General features: G+C 35.5%; 1 protein-coding gene across 7 annotated transcripts in view; it reads right to left on the bottom strand.

Moving 5' to 3' along the window:
- Positions 1–17,537, bottom strand: part of LOC6641767 (protein cappuccino) — a 46,804-nt gene that overhangs the window by 6,132 nt on the left and 23,135 nt on the right. For 5 of the 7 annotated variants that reach the window (XM_023175545.2, XM_023175546.2, XM_023175543.2 and 2 more), the window contains 3 exons: positions 13,993–14,580; positions 8,750–9,229; positions 2,174–2,391 (listed from right to left, as the gene is read on the bottom strand). In XM_023175545.2, the coding sequence (XP_023031313.2) occupies positions 2,174–2,391; positions 8,750–9,229; positions 13,993–14,580 (1,286 nt within the window). Of the gene's footprint in view, positions 1–2,173; positions 2,392–4,153; positions 4,719–8,749; positions 9,230–13,992; positions 14,581–17,537 lie in introns of those variants that run through there. The other 2 variants (XM_015178530.3, XM_023175547.2) reach the window with 2 other exon arrangements.

Below are 17,537 nucleotides of genomic sequence, written 5' to 3'. Positions count from 1 at the left end.
TGACATCGTTGTCGCAGCCAATGAAGTCCTACTACTCGGGGAGGGGTTCTATGTCTCATCCTGCGTCTTGTCGTCCTGTGTGTGTCGTCTTGACTCCCAGTTGTTGTTAAATTTGTGATATCATAATCTTCAGCTCAAGTATCATCACATAGAAAATCACTTAACGGTGTTCGGTGGTGGTGCTCCTCATTTTTGGTATGGGATTTGAGGTTAAGCTTCTGTGGCTAAAACTTTTGGCCTAAACTAATTTGAGGTCTATGTCTCTAGTACTTCATTACGTTCTTTGCTTGTTGCCATTTGTGTTGTTGTTGTTGTTGTGTCCCCATAACACTTAACATTTAACTGTGGGTCAAAAAAATAAAAGGCAAACTGAAACTGAATTGAAATTGAAACTGAAATTGGTTTCTGCTCTTTGGTCTATGCAATTAAAGCCAAGTCCAAATGTTTCTTTTTTTTTTGTAGGTTTTTGTCCTTTAAATGTTTGCACTTTGCTTATTTATTTAGTGAAAACAAATTTTTTTGGGGTCAACTATTACACAGACCATTAGAAGCAATAGAAGAAAATAATGTTCCGCGGTCACAGTGGTTCAAGAGTTACAGTGAGGGTCAAGCTCGAAAAAAGGGTTTGCACAGATACACTTTGAGAAATAATTGGTTAGAGTAAATAACACTTTCTTTTAAGACTGTTTTGTTAACAGTTTTAAAGGAAAATGCACAACAAATACGACCAGGTTACAATCTTTTAAGGAATTTCTAGGATTGGATTTTAAAATTATATAATTACTGGTATACTTATATAATTACTGAGAATTATATAATTATAAAATTATTATTATATAGATTTGTCTGCTAGATATAATAATAAATCTAAATACGATAAGGTTTTGGGTATAGACAGAGATATAGTTTCTTATCTGGATTTTCTCAGTTCCTTTCAGAATTAGAGTTAGAAAATATTTTCAAGAATTGAATAAGAATTTTAAAATAATGTTTATTGCTTTCATTTTCTGCGAATGAATGATTCATCATTCCATTATCTCTCCGATAAATCGTGAGTCTTTTGAAATTATCTTATCGTTACTTGAATTAATATGGCTCATTAATGGGATCAACTTTAATTACCTCTTAGTTTGTCATGTAAGTGATCTAAGGCTATTTAAAATAGTGTAAAACGCCATTGTTGTATTTATAAAGAACATCTAATCAAACATGAATGTAAGTGGGCAATCAAAGATATAGACAACCACTTAATTTGAGCAATTGACTGTCTTGACATATAAAGGAACTAAGGAAAAACACATATGAAGGTTATAGTCTTTGTCTGTGATTTGGGAAGAGTTAAAACTACAAATAGAATACAATCAGTTTGTGCTAAAATCAAACTTAATGTTACATGGCTAGGAATTTAGCTTTCATGAAAATCAATGAAATAATCAGGATCTTCTCCATATTTTCTAGGGTCGTTTAAACTTATGTATGTAATTTTGTGTACATAATTTTTGCAGACAGTGTAGATAGAAAAAAAAAATATATGGAAAAGTTGTTGTTGGGCGTTGAGAGTTGACGGCTGGGCCGACGACTATAAAGTTTTAACAAGTTCTGACACTTGCAGGCAAAACTAACCAAAGGTAGTGGCTGTAACAGAGGGAGAGGAATGTTAGATCGGGGGCAGAAATGGAGGTGGAGTAGAGATGGACAACCGCTTGGTTAAATGGAAAGTGCATTTCCAGCTTCTACTGCTGCTGCTGTTGGCTTTTTGCAATGGAATTGCTAATTTCCGGACACAACTTTGCGGTTCATTTTTGTTTTTTTTTTTCCTTAACTTTTTCGCTCCTTGCAACTTCCAAGTTGGAACTACGATGTACACGAGGGACATCCCTTCGTATGAGTAACATTATTATGCACACAGAAAGCATAAGTTAGTTGGTGTGTAGCAAAAGCGGACACCGACCTAAGACCTATTATCAATAGTTTTTTTACTTTCCGCCACGCTAATGACTTTAAATTTTTGCGCCATTCGTCGTTCGTTGCAGGCTCTCATCATTTCCTTTAGCGTCGATAACTTCCGTTTCCCGCTTAAAAAACCCTTTCGCAGATGACCAATTTCCTATCTCTCACTCACCTAGTCGAGAAATCTATATTTATGCATATATATATAGTTGAATGAACTTACGCTAAATCCAGTAAAAGAGTTGCCGCCTCCATCATTCAGCTGCTGCTGCTGCTGCTCATTGCTTGATATCTGTTTGAGTACTCCAACATATTTAAGATTATTGCAAAATTGCAGAGCCATTGAGTTAAGTAATTCTTGACTCGTTGTTGCTAACTCTGTGGAGGATTTTGTGGTTACCAGTTGAAGCGTTGAGATGAGCCATTTGATCAGCATTTGACCTGCAAGAATCGAAATGAAATACAAAAGAAAATTACGGTTTAATAATGGATTAAACAGAGCAAACGTGAAGCGGGAAAGAAAAGAAACCAAAACAAAAAAAAAAAAAGGAACGGAGAAAAACTTTATCCACAGCTGCGGCTCGAAAGGAAAAACTTGGACACACACAGACACACTCAATGATTTATGGCTGATGGGTGACCATCTCTAGCACGCTAACCAGACTCCTCCCCCCCCCACATAAACCAAAACCTCTCACTAAAAAAAACCCACCAAACGCAGAACATTAAGCATAAATAAATTTTTGCTTTCGGTTCTTGTGCAAAAAAGTCAATCAGAAACATACGAAAACATAAACCGAATATGAAAATACCCTTAAACTAATCGAAATTCGGTTACATTTAAAATTTTATCTAATCTACTAGAAAACATTTATGCAAAAAATAGGAAAAGGGACCAAAATCAGTGAAGAAACGCTTTCTCAACCAAAAATTAAGCATTTGGAAATCAGAATACGGCATGAGAGAGTAGTATTCCATACTAATCCAGCTTTTCTTGTTTTAATACCTATTTATATTTTAAATAGAAAGGTATTAAATTTAAGTGAAAAAGAAATTTATATCATTTTAACTATGACTCGAAGCTATCAAGTTCTAGGCTTGAATAAAACGCTATTTGGCTTAAAAGTAAACATTTAAATATTATAATATTGTATTAATGCAAAAAGGCAAAAAATCTTTGCCAGTGAAATCTATAAGCATAAATTTGATTTTATTAGCAATCTGAAACAATCGATCAAATCATATCAAATTAAGTCTTTTTGTTTCTATAACCAAGGTTATTTTGTAGCTAAATACCCTCCTGCTAATTATTGAAAAACCTAAATCATTTAAAGTAAAATTGATCAAAGAATACAGTACTAGATATTGATATAAATGTTACATACAAAAGTTGTTTAAAATCACACAATTTCATTGTTTTTGGTGACCTTTTTGATTGATTACAAACCTCTTGTTTGACGGCTCGAGGTCGATAAATGAAAACAGAAGGTTTCAGTCCATTTTTAGTCCTCTATGTCGGACAAAACAAAACAAAACAGACGTGAAACGAGTAAAATATCCCCCATTGATGACGATTAATTAATAATTAATAATTAAATAATTATTCATTCTTTTCAGAGATCCTAAATTCATCACATTTTTAAAAAATGAAGCAGTTGATTGCCCCTGTGATCCCTTCCTCTTCCTCTTCAAGCATAGAATTTTCACTTAAATAATTTGAACTATGAAAATGGCTTATCTTAAACCAAATAAATGTCGAAGATAATGACGTCCGATTCCCTCAAAAATAATCAAGAATTGCTAAAAGTTGTGTTGCTTTAAATAGAATACCATTATCTAAAAATATAAATGGATCTCTGCATTATTCATGAATGTTTGTGCGAATTGGGGTCCTTATCTACTATGTCGTAGTTTTCGATATTAATCTATTTCAATGAGTAAAGTACAAACTTGCTGGGAATTTTAATCAAAGAGCGAAATCTTGAAAGTGAATCAACATTTTGTTAATAACAATTCCAATTTAAAGGTTTTGCACATTGTATGTATGACTAATGACTAAGATAAGAGAGAGTGTACCCAAAATAATTAAAGTGAATTTCAGGGATGGCAAATGATTTTGCATTGAAATCATTTTCGAAGAGGAATCCCTCTGGTAGCGTGTACACATTCTTGTGTGAAGTATAAACAAAAAAAAAAAACTTACGACGTGTATTAGCGCGTGAATGTGTTAGGGTCACCAGATGGTGTGTGTCTGTTTCTAAATTTGGCACGTGCAGGTCAACTCGAATGCTGACTATATGCACAGTAATGTTGGCTCTGGTCTGCACCGGGAATCCGGATGATGATGACGATGTTGATGTTGGTGTTGGTGATGATGATGATGATGAGAAGGAAGAGCTGGAGCAGGTGGACAGGGAGGTCAATGTAGGGACATCAGGTGGCTTTTGCGGCTTTGGTGGCCTAAAATGACGCGCTTGCTGGGCATGTTGTCCAGCAGCAACGGACATTGACATTAGTTGGTCTTCATCCTCCTCTTCCTCCTCTATCTCATCCTGCTTCTGCTTCTGCTGCTGCTGCTGTTCCAAGTCAAGTTCAGTGAACGTTTCCGGTTTATGCCATAAAATTGCCGGCGGTTGCTCTGTTGTCCCTCTAATTGGCACGTGATTGTCCTCGTGTTCGCTTTGGTAATATGTCTGCCTTTTGGCCAGCAGTGGGCACCAAACGTTGCTCAATATATGCGAGGGCATTATCTGTGAACTGTCTTTAACTAATGCCTACGCTCTACTGACTGACTACCGAATGTCTCAGGTAGGCAGCGAACACAAATGAAATGCGTCGACTACGACTCTTATCAAAATTAACTATCAGCAACACACTCCGTAAAAAACATGTCCAATATATTCCCGTATTTATTCCGCTACCCTTTGCCTCTCACAATTGATAACTTGCTTGTTTGCAATTATACTTGGTAATACGTTTACACTCCCTTACCTTAACCCTTCCCTTTACCCATTCTCTTGTCTGTTTGGCCCTGGGCAAGGTCGTCTCATCTGGCAAGGTCTTATCAGTAAGTCATGGCTGATTATTATTAATTTTTCATGTCATTGAATCATGTGTTTTGAATTATTATCAGACTTCCCAATAGTATGCTATAGATTCTGTAAAAACTTTCATATGTACGTCATACATAAAAATTGAAAATTAAGAAATAAGAAAAAATCCCTAAAGCAATATTCCCAATCGCCAAATAGTGTTTAACATTTCCTAATCTATTTGCAGTTTAATAGACTGAAAGCAGCTTTAAATGGATTGTATTGATAAGAACGGCGGAACACTGATAGGTAATGTCAATACAATACACAAGAAAGAGTTATGGAAAGATAGAAATTGTTATAAAGTCCAGAACAAAGAAAAACCTTAACAAAAAATTTGAGCTTCCCGCTGAGTGACAGATTTACAAATTGATCACTTAACAAAAGTATTATCAAAAAACTTGACGTCAATTTTCGTATAAGAACTGTGGCAATTTGAACTGATTTAGCTTGGGAATATCAAGTCTATGTTAATCAATTATCTAATCTAATTAATATTGGGAATATCAGTTCTAAACTGTTAGAAACGTTTATGCCTTGATTTGTAAAAAATTTCACAGATATTTCGTTGTGGTACGCTTATTGTCTGGAAATATCTGAATGGTAACAATGCCATATATATTTGCAAACAACTGGAATTGGAGTCTAATTTCTGCAGAAGAAATCTATAATAAAACAATTTTCTAATGTTGCAATATTTTACTTAGAGTAAAATTCAGAGTTCGGAATATATCTGAATAAAGTTTTGTACCATTTAGACGATTTAAAAAATGATCTTATCCTGCCTGCCTCTCCTTCACAAAAATAATTGAAACTTCTTTTTGAAATTATCTCAAAATATTGGAAACATTTTGCGCTGAATGTTCTGAATGGTATAACAAAAATGGAGCGTGTATTATGAAATTTAAGTTCATATATTTTGCTGAGTGAATGATTGAAAGTTCAATTGAAAGTAGAATGCTAAAAGTTTTGTTTGTGCATCTCTCAGCTTAGCTGAAGCGCGGTAGCATCGTGATAGAGTTTCGGTGGCAACTTTTTGATGAAAACTGTGCAACAAATTTGCATAACCGTTTGGTTGGCTAGAGATGAACCAGTTGGGGGTTATATGAAGATAGGGGATGACAAAAGAACAAAGGGGTTTGAAGAGATGAAGCTAGAGATGACGAACACTGGCATGAAGCGGTTTGGATCCGCCTCACGCATGCATGCGTTGCATTTCATCAACAAAACAACAACTACGGTGACGACCATGACGACGATGACTCCACTTTCGCTCAAACACGATGAAAATGAAACGATGCCACCACAGACAGAAACCACAAAGCAAAACGGGATATATAGCGACAGACGAGAAGAGACCATAAGGATGAGTGGGTGGAAGGAGGAGGAGGACGTCGAGAAGGAGGAGCTGTTAAGCTGGACCTCATACCAAAAATATTGTTTCATTACGCGTCGCCCAAACATTGTAGGAAACTGTGAAGCTGCTTCTCGAACGTCCACATCGTTGTCGTCTTCTGGGCTTGTGATGTTGCCGGGCATATAAATCAGATTTTTGGCTGCTGCTGCTGCTGCTGCTGATGAAAAGTCGCGACAAAAAGCTTCTGGTTTTTGGGTAAGCCACGAAGAATTGATGGCCACTTCAGACAATGACAATGACAACCACCGGGACCATCGTCGACGTCGACGATGTACACGACGACTGGTTGAAGAGGTGGGAGGTGGGCCCAAATTGCGTATAACTATCCGACCAGGCGAATGTCCAGCATCATCTCCTCTTTTGCTTTGGCTCTTTGCTCTACACTTTTACTGGGCGCTCTTCTCTCCTCCTCACTACGTTGTTTGTTCAGCGAGGCGTTAAAATGTTTGTTTGCATTAATTTGCAGCAGACGATAGGGACGAGGATGAAAGCATGAGCAGAATGGGCTAGAGGAGGACGAGAGGCAGCAGAGCCTGACAACGATGAGCTTACCAATTAGCGACACCCACGTTGCAAACAAAACGAAAAAAAAAATGTTGCTCTTCTTTTTTGTCATCTTCTTTGGTCCTAGCTGGGCGTGGCATGTGTCAAAAACTGCGCCTGGTCTATAAAATTTGTTGCCATCGATATCTAACCACGCTTTTATCTTGCTATCGGCAAAATAGTTATATCCACAATGGAATTTTAAGCGCACAAAAATGTGCCTACAACTTTGGTCGTTTCTGGTGGTGCAGCCATCACCGCCCATCCACCCATCCGCCCATCCACCCGTACGTTTGTGTGAACCTATGGAGTTCTGTGGCATATTTGTTGCGCAAAATTCCACAGACAGTTACCCCCAGACTCTGCAATCAGAGTCTTTGGCGAAGGGAAATGGTTTTGGATATCCCCGCCTGAAAATATGCTATAAATTTCACTTTATGCCTTAAGCTACTTGATATCTATAATAGAGATATGAAGTATAAAGATTCTAGTCGAATGTGTGATTTTTACACACAAAAAAATCAGCTGCAAGTTTAATATAAATACTAAATTATTTAAAATGATATTAGCTGTAACGTTTGTTTAGTTTTGGTCTAATTTTGAGTAATTTCTTAAGGTTTTCACAATTCATAAGTTAGAATTCTTTAAAATGAAATCAAACACCTAACATTAAATGTTTGTTTTTCTCTAATCTGTAAGATTTGGACCTCGTCGAAATGTGTCAAGCCAAAAAATAATCTTCTAGGTATGATGGTCTAAGATCTAAATCTAAATATTGGTGGCGATCAATGAAGATCAGATAAGATTAAATACCTTATAGCGCTAAATAATATCCGTTAGTTATTTTCATATTCATAGTTCATATTTTTTGAATACCTTAGTTTCTAATACATTTCCTTAATGCGAATCCATCTAATGACACATTGTTTTTGTAATTTAAAACTTATGTACTTTCAGAGTTCCCAATAAAGATGAATCAAGCTATTTTCTAGTGATTAACTAAGAAACAATACATCATAATGTACAGCCTGTTTGCTAATTCAATAGGTTTTCACTTGAAGACATTACGAATTCAATTTACTTTTAATTTTCTTTCGATTTGACAGCTGTTTAGTAACTGGTCTATGGTATTAACTGTTATTAACTGTTATTTTTTCTTAGTAAAAACCCCTCTGATTCAAAAAGTTTGGCCCTCACTTAAAGCCTTTTAAAGTTTTTGAGTTCAACTTGTTTTAAATAAAATATTATTACAATGTCTCCTCCTCCAAAAATTTGGACTTTGCCGTTTTTACCCCCCTTTTACTCTGTGTATTTACCTAAGAAATTTTGCCAACTGCCAAAAGTGTACAAGTGTACTACAATTATGCACTCACTCAGTAGTATAGGCAGTAAGGGTAATAATTCAAGTTGACTTTGGTGTTTCCATTTTCAGGGAATTTTCTTTTTTCGTTCCTCAACTGATTTGATTTGCCTTCTCTGTTGGTAAAGGATGGCGAGGAGAAGAAGTGAATTGAAGGCGAAATTCTAATTGTTAACTTAAAGCAAACAACAAACGCAATCAAACGTAAAAACGCACACAAAAGGCAAACAGTGGAATTTTTGCAAAAATCGCAGGCTACATTTAAACCCTAACACCCTCTTTTCCATCCTACATACATTGTGATCCACCATCAAGTTCAGCCCGATGGCTGCTGCTGATGGCATCGCTTGACTGAATTCATACAGAATATTTTTTCGGCAGACTTACCTTCAAACTTTTCATATGCAGCGAAGCTTAACTTTTCCGGTACATAAGATGAGCCACGTCGTGAGCCCGCTCCGGTAGCTCCAGCACTCGCAACAGCATTGCCATTAGTCAGCTCCGGCAATGCTGCCAGCATTGAAGCTACCGAATTTGATGTCGGTGTGGCCATCAGTGTTGTCTCTTCATTCAATTGGGAAGCCGGCGATGCCGTGGACTTTTCAACCGAAAAGCTAGCCACCTTCTTGAGCACATTGCTAGAGAGTAAAGGCGTCGTGGGTGTACCAAAGCCAGGAGGCGGTAATGGTAAAGGTCCTGACTCATCCTCCCCATTGTCAGACGTCGTTGTTGAGGTCGTCGTCGTCGTCGTCGCTGCCGTCGCCGTTTGAGACTGCACAGGTGTTTGAGATGATTTAAACGAAATTATAACAGTTGATTGCGTTTCCAGTGAGGATGATGAAGATGTTGGAGTTTGAATTGCTGTCGCTGAAATGTAACAAATGACGACGAGAAGATGGCATTAGTAGAGCAAATTTGTAAAGCTATTACTACTTGGAACTGAAAGTGGGCATGTTGTCAAAAGATGTTGCTTTAACGAAATACCCAATTTACATTTGACCAAGTAAAACTGTTTTCTTCTTTTTTTATTCAAACATACATAAGTACTCATTGATTTTTTAACGAAGATTTGATTAAATCACACTTGTATACAAGTTCTAGGTAAAGAATTAGCTTAAATCTTTAAATTGTGCATAAAAGGTCAACAAATACCTACTAGAAAAATGTTTTTGGAAATGTTTACTTAAATACTTAACCTTTTATTTATGTATATCATCTACTTAAATTTTTGAAGGTTTGGATAAATTTTGACATATGAATTAGCAAATAAGTGGCCTCTATTTGTCGTAATTTACAGGTTCTATAGAAGATTAGTATTACGCATTTAACGATATTTATATTAGTTTTAGCAACTTATCAAACTTTAGCAATAATAATAATGTTTTAATATAGGTTTTAAATGTCTTTATTTTATTTTTCACTTGAACTAGAAGCTATAGCTGCTAGTAAGAATATTGGTTGTAATTTACAAACACTGCCCAATCACATTATAATTAAATCATAAATAAAATAATATGTTTTCGATTATATACTGCTACAGATAATATCCTGTATTATAATCCATAATAAGGTGCCATTACATTGATTGATAAAATCTATTTTATTTTAAAACTGTTTTGTAAAATAAGCTTGTGATAGCAGCAAACTTTGTAGTTCTAGTTACAAGTTCTAGTTAGTTTAAAAAAGGACAAAAAGCTAGATGGAGGGACAGAAGGACGAAGAACGGGATATTAAAATATCGGCTTTTCAATTCTGATTAAAAGTGTAAAATTTATGTAGGAATAAAAGAAGATCCCAAAACTAAGAAGAAAACCCAAAAAAGTGTGAAATTTGTAAGTGAGGATTCGAAAGTGATTGAAGCTTTAACTGCCAAAGAAAAAAGTTGTGTTGGTTCTGTGTACAATTCGATAAAGTAATAAGTTTGTCTAAAATTAAATAATAAATATTATGTTATTCTACTAGTATTAAATATAAAATGGTAACCCTAGCCCTCAAGCCCTATATTTGTATGCTAAATAATTTTTTCCTGACTATTTCAATTATTTACAAGACCGATTATAAAAAATCAAACAAACTTATTATACCAAGTTCCTCAACAATTAGCACTAAGTCCGAATTAATTGTCCAAAAATCCAAATTTCCTGCTTTGGTTCAAAAAAAGATGTAACTTAAAAGTGCACAAATTTTTGTATCAATCAACAGTGCTACAACGTTTGAAATTTTAATGCCTGGACATAAAAGGAAATAAATTCAATTTGCTGTATTCATAAAGGGGCCAAACCATTGTAGTTAAAGGGGATTAAATTAAATTTGTCAATCTTTTGCGATTACTATCTTTAGCAATTGAATTAAATTTAGTCTTTAGGAGAACTTAACTTCTAACATTAAACACTTAATAGTCGTGGAGTACCCTTATTATTTTGAACTAATTTCTCCCTCTCCTTCAGTTAAGAAATTTACTGAGTTTTCAATGGAGTTTCAAATTTTAAATTAAATTTTCTTATGTTACTATTAATCAACTTTTGTTGATTCTTTTACTTCCTTTTTTTCTATTGTATATTTTTTCAATTTGTGGGCCTAACTAACTAAGTTATCCCACAGCACATATACACTTAACAAAAAAATCTATATATACATATATATGGTATATCGAAATGAAAAAAAATGGTAAAAAGGTTTTACACGACCTTCACACAAAAGTTTTTTAATTAACTCGTGTCGCTCCACCCATCATCAACATCCTTTTCCACTGCCTAGCATCCTTTTTTTTCCACTCCACTCTGTTTTCCCAAACTGATCCGATCAGCGCACAGGAAAAAAAAAACGGACGCAGAAAAAAACAAACATCCAGCTCTAAAGTAATTATTGGCACATTTATGCAAGGACTCGTCACCGTCGTCGTCGCTGTCGTCGCTGGCGTGGTCGTCCTTTCTGTTCACATGATATTTTAAATATATAATTGCCGCCCCAAAAAATATAAAAAAATACATCCTACCCCAATCTGCTCTCATTACTCTTACTCCTCCTTCCTTCGAACAGTTACCTAATTGTGTTTAGCGAACGACTCGACTTAAATATAAAACAAAAGCGAACATGCTTCGTTGGTTTTTGGGTTGTTGGCTTCACCATAAACTCTCCATACACTCGAATGAAAAACATTTGTAAAAACTTAAAAATTGCAAACACGTCTTCATTGTTTACAAAATGTCGGCCGGAAACTGGCGATTCAGGCTCGCGGAGGGAAGAGGCGGACCTCAGGCAGGCTTCATTTGATTCCCTATTGTTTATAAGCAAGCCTTCTCTCCGACAGAGCGAACGCAAACGGACGAAGAAGCACAGAAAAAAAAAGAAAGTTTAAATTTTAATTAAATCATGTTATATAGAATGATACACGCGGGAGTATTGCCAGTTACCAGTGGGAGAGGGGGGTGCCACTCACTCTTGGCCAACTCAGTCATTGATGATGGGCTGTGTGCGATAAGCGCTCCGTTGGGTGTACTCAGGGCACGAAAATCGTACAAATTTGGCGCCTTAAAAGCGAGTGGGAGCAAAAGTAAAAAAAAGCCAAAGAGAAGTAGAGGGAAAAAACGCTTTCGATTATCCAAAGTACACGGATGAAGATTAAATGCTTGAAAAATCTCCTAAATAGATGCTTATTTAAGATGCTTCTTTTCTTTTTTCTTTTAAACTGAAGAGCAACGATTAGAGAGACTTAACTTTGAATAGTTGACACTGCTTAGTTATCAGTCTAATTATTCCCACATAAGACTGTCTAATAAATTATCAATAATTCAGATGTTAAGATCTGATAACTATTATTAAATCAATCAGTTACGTTACTACTGTTCCATAGCCAGAGATAAAACTTGCAACATATTACACATTCGATTGTTCAAAAAAAATATGAGTTTCTGTGCGAAATTGAAGTAAATGTAGATCAACTTGCTTTGTATATTGAATGCTACCAAAACTAAACATAATGTATTCAAAAATATTATTTGCGTTCTGCTATTTAATCAAACCTTTTTGTTTGAAAATAGTCTTATTAAAATCGAATTAATCAGATACAGATACAGATCTGATATTATTGAATGTCATATTGACGTAAAATTCTATTTACTTGTTCCATTTGGCTAAAAAAGGGATGGCAAAAACAAATTATCAAACTTTAAACAAGTCGAAAAAACATTTTTTTAACTGTTAGATTATAGCCCATAATTCTGAACAGATTTTTATGAAACAGAGATATCTACGCATACTATTGCGTGCTTTGGTCAAAATTTCATTCATAATTTTAGAATTGTTTTTCCTTTTTTTTCAAAAGGAAGCTCAAAACCTTTGCCATTTGGTGAATTTTGATAAACCTGTATTAATTTTAATATTGAATCATTTTTATATTTCATATTTTAATAATCCAGATTTTATGGTTATGGGACAAATTTAGAAAAAAAAACATATGTTCATGTCTAATTGAAGACCAATATATAGATTAAATATTGTTTAAAGCCATATATAGTTATTAACAAAAACTCAATGCTTGCAATTAGCCCCAAATTTCTACAGCCCCATTCAATCAACATATGTTTGAGCTTAAGCCAAGACAACTGAAACAAAAAAAATTTCTGATACCCACGTTATACTGAACAAGCTAATTGAAGTTGTGTGTTAGTTGGGGGGATAAAACTATTAATAGAACATTTCTGGGAATTGAATAAAATTATTTTGTATGATGACAAATGTGAAAAGAATTTTCCTAGTTTGCACACAACATATCCTTGAAAGGATTTACTATATATAGCCATAGACATTCATAAAGTGAACTATATATGGATTTGTTTATGCCAAAAGCGATTTAACCCACATTTTTTCATTCTGTCTAAATTGCAGCAAAGGACATTTTGCCCATATCTTGTGTATGTGAAACATGTGCGTGTGTGTGTGTGTGAAAGGACCAATGTCCATAAGCTTAAAAATATATATTTTGCTCAACTATGTGATGCTTGTCCCTCCCCCCCTTCAATAGGCACTTGTAATTCTGTGTGCCCATCTGGTTGGGTTACATGGATGGTGGTGGTGCTCTTCCTCTAACACCACTCAATTCTCTACAGTTTGACAAGCACTCTTACTTTTTCGTCTTCTTTAACATCTCCTATGACCTGTTTTGTGTTTGTGTGTTTACCTTTGAAATTGGCGTAGAGAGGTGAAAAAAATGCTTAAAAAAGGACAAGCTTTTAGTTATTTTTTTTTTACTCGAGGGTTTCCAACTTGAAAGTGTACACAGACAAGCAAGCAGCACACACACACACACACACACACACACACACACACACACACACAAACACATATGGTTTGAAGTGCTCTAACAATCAACAAGAATCTTACAAGTATCAAAAAATATTGTGTATCTCTGCCGTTACTGAAGAGTTCTGCCTGTCCTGTGTGTGTGTGTCTGACCGACCGACAAATTCCCCGATGGGGAATTTGAATAATTCGTCAAAAAGCGCCCAGAATTGTCCGTTTCTTACATTATTGCGTTAATGCGTTTGCACATCATGAACTCTCGGGTTTGAGGAGTTCCCAGAATGTGAAATGAGTAAATATATATCTTGAACAGAAAAAAAAACACTCACCTGTCTCGTTACCTGATGGTGGCGGCAGCTGCTGTTGCTGCGGTGTTTGTTGAACGGCGGCACTAAAACGCGATGAAAGATTCTGTAAATCAACTTTCTTGGCCTTGGAAATATTGAAAAGTTCGCCGCCAGATGATTCTATACGTGGCTGTGCCATCGCAGATCCTCCCGCTGGTGACATTTGATCGACTGGAGTGACGTTGTTGGCATTGCTGTTACCCAGCACTTGGGCCAGCTTTTTACCCAACTGCAAAGCCATTAGCTCGTCCGGCGAGCTTTCCGCTGTCTCTGGGGCAACTAGATCGTTATCCTTATTATTGATTTGCCCTTCATTGGGTATACTAAGGTACGTTATGTTCGTTAGACTAAGGCAGGCTAATTTATCCTCACGACAACGTCGCTGAAGTTCAACAACCGCTCGTGCGGTGCACGGCGATAAAGTGTCCGCTGATTGCACACTAATCTCACTCAATGGACGATCTTTTTTAGTTGTAGACACACTACTATCATTCGCATACACTGCCGGCACTTCGATGCGCGGTGATTTGAAATAGTGATTGGTGATCAGTAGATCGTCAATGGGGGGATCTGTGAAGAGGAGGGAATCGTAGCTTGAGCAAGACATGGACAAAGATCGAAGTTGTTCGTGCTGTTGCTGCTGTTGATGTCGCTGCTGATGCGTTAATGTGGAGCAGCTGGAGGCGACAGCATGGCAATCGTAGCAACAATCGTCGCTGCTGCAATTGTAAAACTCAGCCGAATCGGTGTAGTCCAAGCTAACAACATCATCTGGGTCACAAAAGCGGCAGCAGTAAGAAATGGGTAAAGATTAAGATGAGTGTGAAACACATTTAGTTAGAGAGAAATGCAGGAAAAATAAACACTATGCAACAAGGCTACAGATGAATTGATCGTGATGGTAAAGGGAAACAAAACTTGTGAAAACACAAAGAAAAAAAACAAGCTGATTTAAATAAGATTGGAAAAAACCAAAAGATTTTATACAACAAGAGAACTAATATCAAAAGAAAAGATCATTTATGATAATTCAAAAGCTTGCACAAGAAAACAGTTAATCCAAATCTTCTTTAATGGAAAATATTAGAAACGTTTAATGAATAACTTATAAAAGAAACGTAAAGTTAGTTTTATGAATTTAGCTATCAAAGTCTCAAAAGTAATCTCATAAGGGGAGGGAAAATAAAGATCACAAATTATTAACTTGCATTTTCAGCTTCTCAATTTCTTTCTTATAGTTTCGGAGACTTTCGAGTTTACTTTACAATTGCAATATCCAATTTTTAATATATGTACAACGACTGTTATATTTTAAGTAAACTTTTCCCTATTTTTTAAATTATTTTGTTATTCAGTGTCCAATCAATTCGACGATGAGCTAAGCTCTGCAAATATTTCAAATTAAAGAAAAAGCCTGCAGACGACTTACTCCCAATGATTTATGTCCGGCTTGGATGGACGGATACGGAGGGCGTAAAGCGGTGAAGATGGACGGTTGATGGCTGATGACTTCACAAAAAGGCGACATGTGTAAAATAATTAAAGAACAGTAAATAAAAACAAACAAAAAAATTCAGAAAAAAAGAAACAAAAAAAACGCCGCTTCCAGCCACTATTGGAAGGCATACTAAACACAAAGAGAGACGAAAGAGAGAAACGAGACCGGGAGAGTTTGAAAGAGAAGCCTCTCTCATTTGGCTGAGAGAGCCACTCAGTCGCTCTATTGAAAGGTAAACTAACATAACTAACAAAATATAATCCCTATGCTTAGTTAATAAAGCGACTTTCGAGATACCCTCTATTGGAAATGGTTTTTAGTTTAATCTTTGACTTGATATATATCAGTTAGTTAGTATACTAGTATATACTAACAATAAGTGGGACTCAGGCTTAAATCTGAATAAATATATTAATATACTCGTTGAGAACACAAACTATCGATATTTCATGTCTAGATATACATAACTCTACCGAGAAGCGGTGTGGAATATTTTTTGGAAATTGTTCGAAATTCGAACCGATTGGCCTACTAAAGGGGGTCTGTCGCTTCTTTAAAACAATAAGACATATCTTAGCTTAGATCAATTTCAGGTAATAAGGACTAACTCAAGTTATATTCAGATTTTCTAAAAGAACTTTAAATTGTATCTTAATTGTTTGGAAGTTAGATTGGTTTTAATTATGGCATTACTTTAAGGTCCTTTTTGAGGAAAGAATTGGCAATTAAAGCTATCATAATACAGTCAACAATTAGGTACCTTATATTTGATTACCCAATACATAAAACAAAAAGCATCAAAAGTTGATATTAAAATCATATAAAATTACACACATAAAGAAACCATTTTATGTTAATGTCCGTCGTATGGATGTAGTTTGTTTAAGAGAAGTTAAATGATGATCCTGGGCGAAAAAGATCAAAAGATCCTTTAAAAATTGTTTAAAGATAATCTCAAAAAACTCATAAACGACACTTTCCAGTGATTTTATTAACAAACACCTTAAAGAATACAACAAGCACTAACTTGCATCTGTCACGAACGTGTTTCCCACACTAATATGCTCTCATTTGTCGCCCCATGCGTACACGGTATTGGACATAAACTTGCGGCAAAATTATGAAAATCTATATGGAAAATGCTCTTACAATGAAATGAAAGAAAACAGAAGAAAGAAAAGCCAAACAACAAAAATAAAAAGGTGAACACGCAAATGAAAATGAAAAGCAACAGCACTAGCAAGGTGAATGAAGAAAAGCAGCCCAAAACAAATAACAGAAAGAGACAAACAACAGAAAAAAAGAACTCGAAACTGGTTTGGTTATGGGTCAGCCTACAAGGTAAAAGGCAAAAGGGTGGGCAAGGTAAATGCACAGAGACTGTGAGTGGGAGAAGGGGGATAATATTAGGGGCGTTCTGCGTGATGTTCGTTCTGAATTTTCTTTTCTTTTGTTCCTTTTTTCTAGCAGTTCTTTGTATCTCTCTCCTGCTCTCCCTCTCCCTCTCTCTGTCTCTCTATCACTCTCTGGCACGCACACAAATTGTTTAATTTGTTGTCTATGGGCAATTAAAGCAAATTGCAAGAACAAAAAAAAAAAACACCAAAAAATTAAATAAGAAAAAGAGACGATGAGACAAAATCAAGATAAAGAAAGGAACTAAACACAACCGATGAACAAATTTACTTTAGCCACCTGTAGGAATGTTTCAATTGTTTAAAATTATCCCGTTTATAATTATCAGTGAAGGTTTTTTTTAGTTTGTTTATATAGCACAAATTGTTGCCAATTAGTATATAGAATTTTCCAAGCACTTTTCACACATTTTCTCTATATATAGATATTGATATATATATATATCTTTGTTCATATTGTTAGCGATCTGCTCTTTGGCAAGTTTAAAGCGTTACTAACACAAAATACAACAATAACTCTGGCTCACAACGAGGCTCTCTCTCTGGGACTCGCTCTCTGGCCAACCATATGCTGGAAAGTAAAAAAAGAAGAGAACGAGACCAACAATAAACGG

Source organism: Drosophila willistoni (assembly GCF_018902025.1).
Source record: "Drosophila willistoni isolate 14030-0811.24 chromosome 2R unlocalized genomic scaffold, UCI_dwil_1.1 Seg200, whole genome shotgun sequence".
NCBI classification, from domain to species: Eukaryota; Metazoa; Arthropoda; class Insecta; order Diptera; family Drosophilidae; genus Drosophila; species Drosophila willistoni.
The sequence above is the reverse complement of the archived record's forward strand: the minus strand, read 5'-3'. Positions and strand labels throughout refer to the sequence as shown.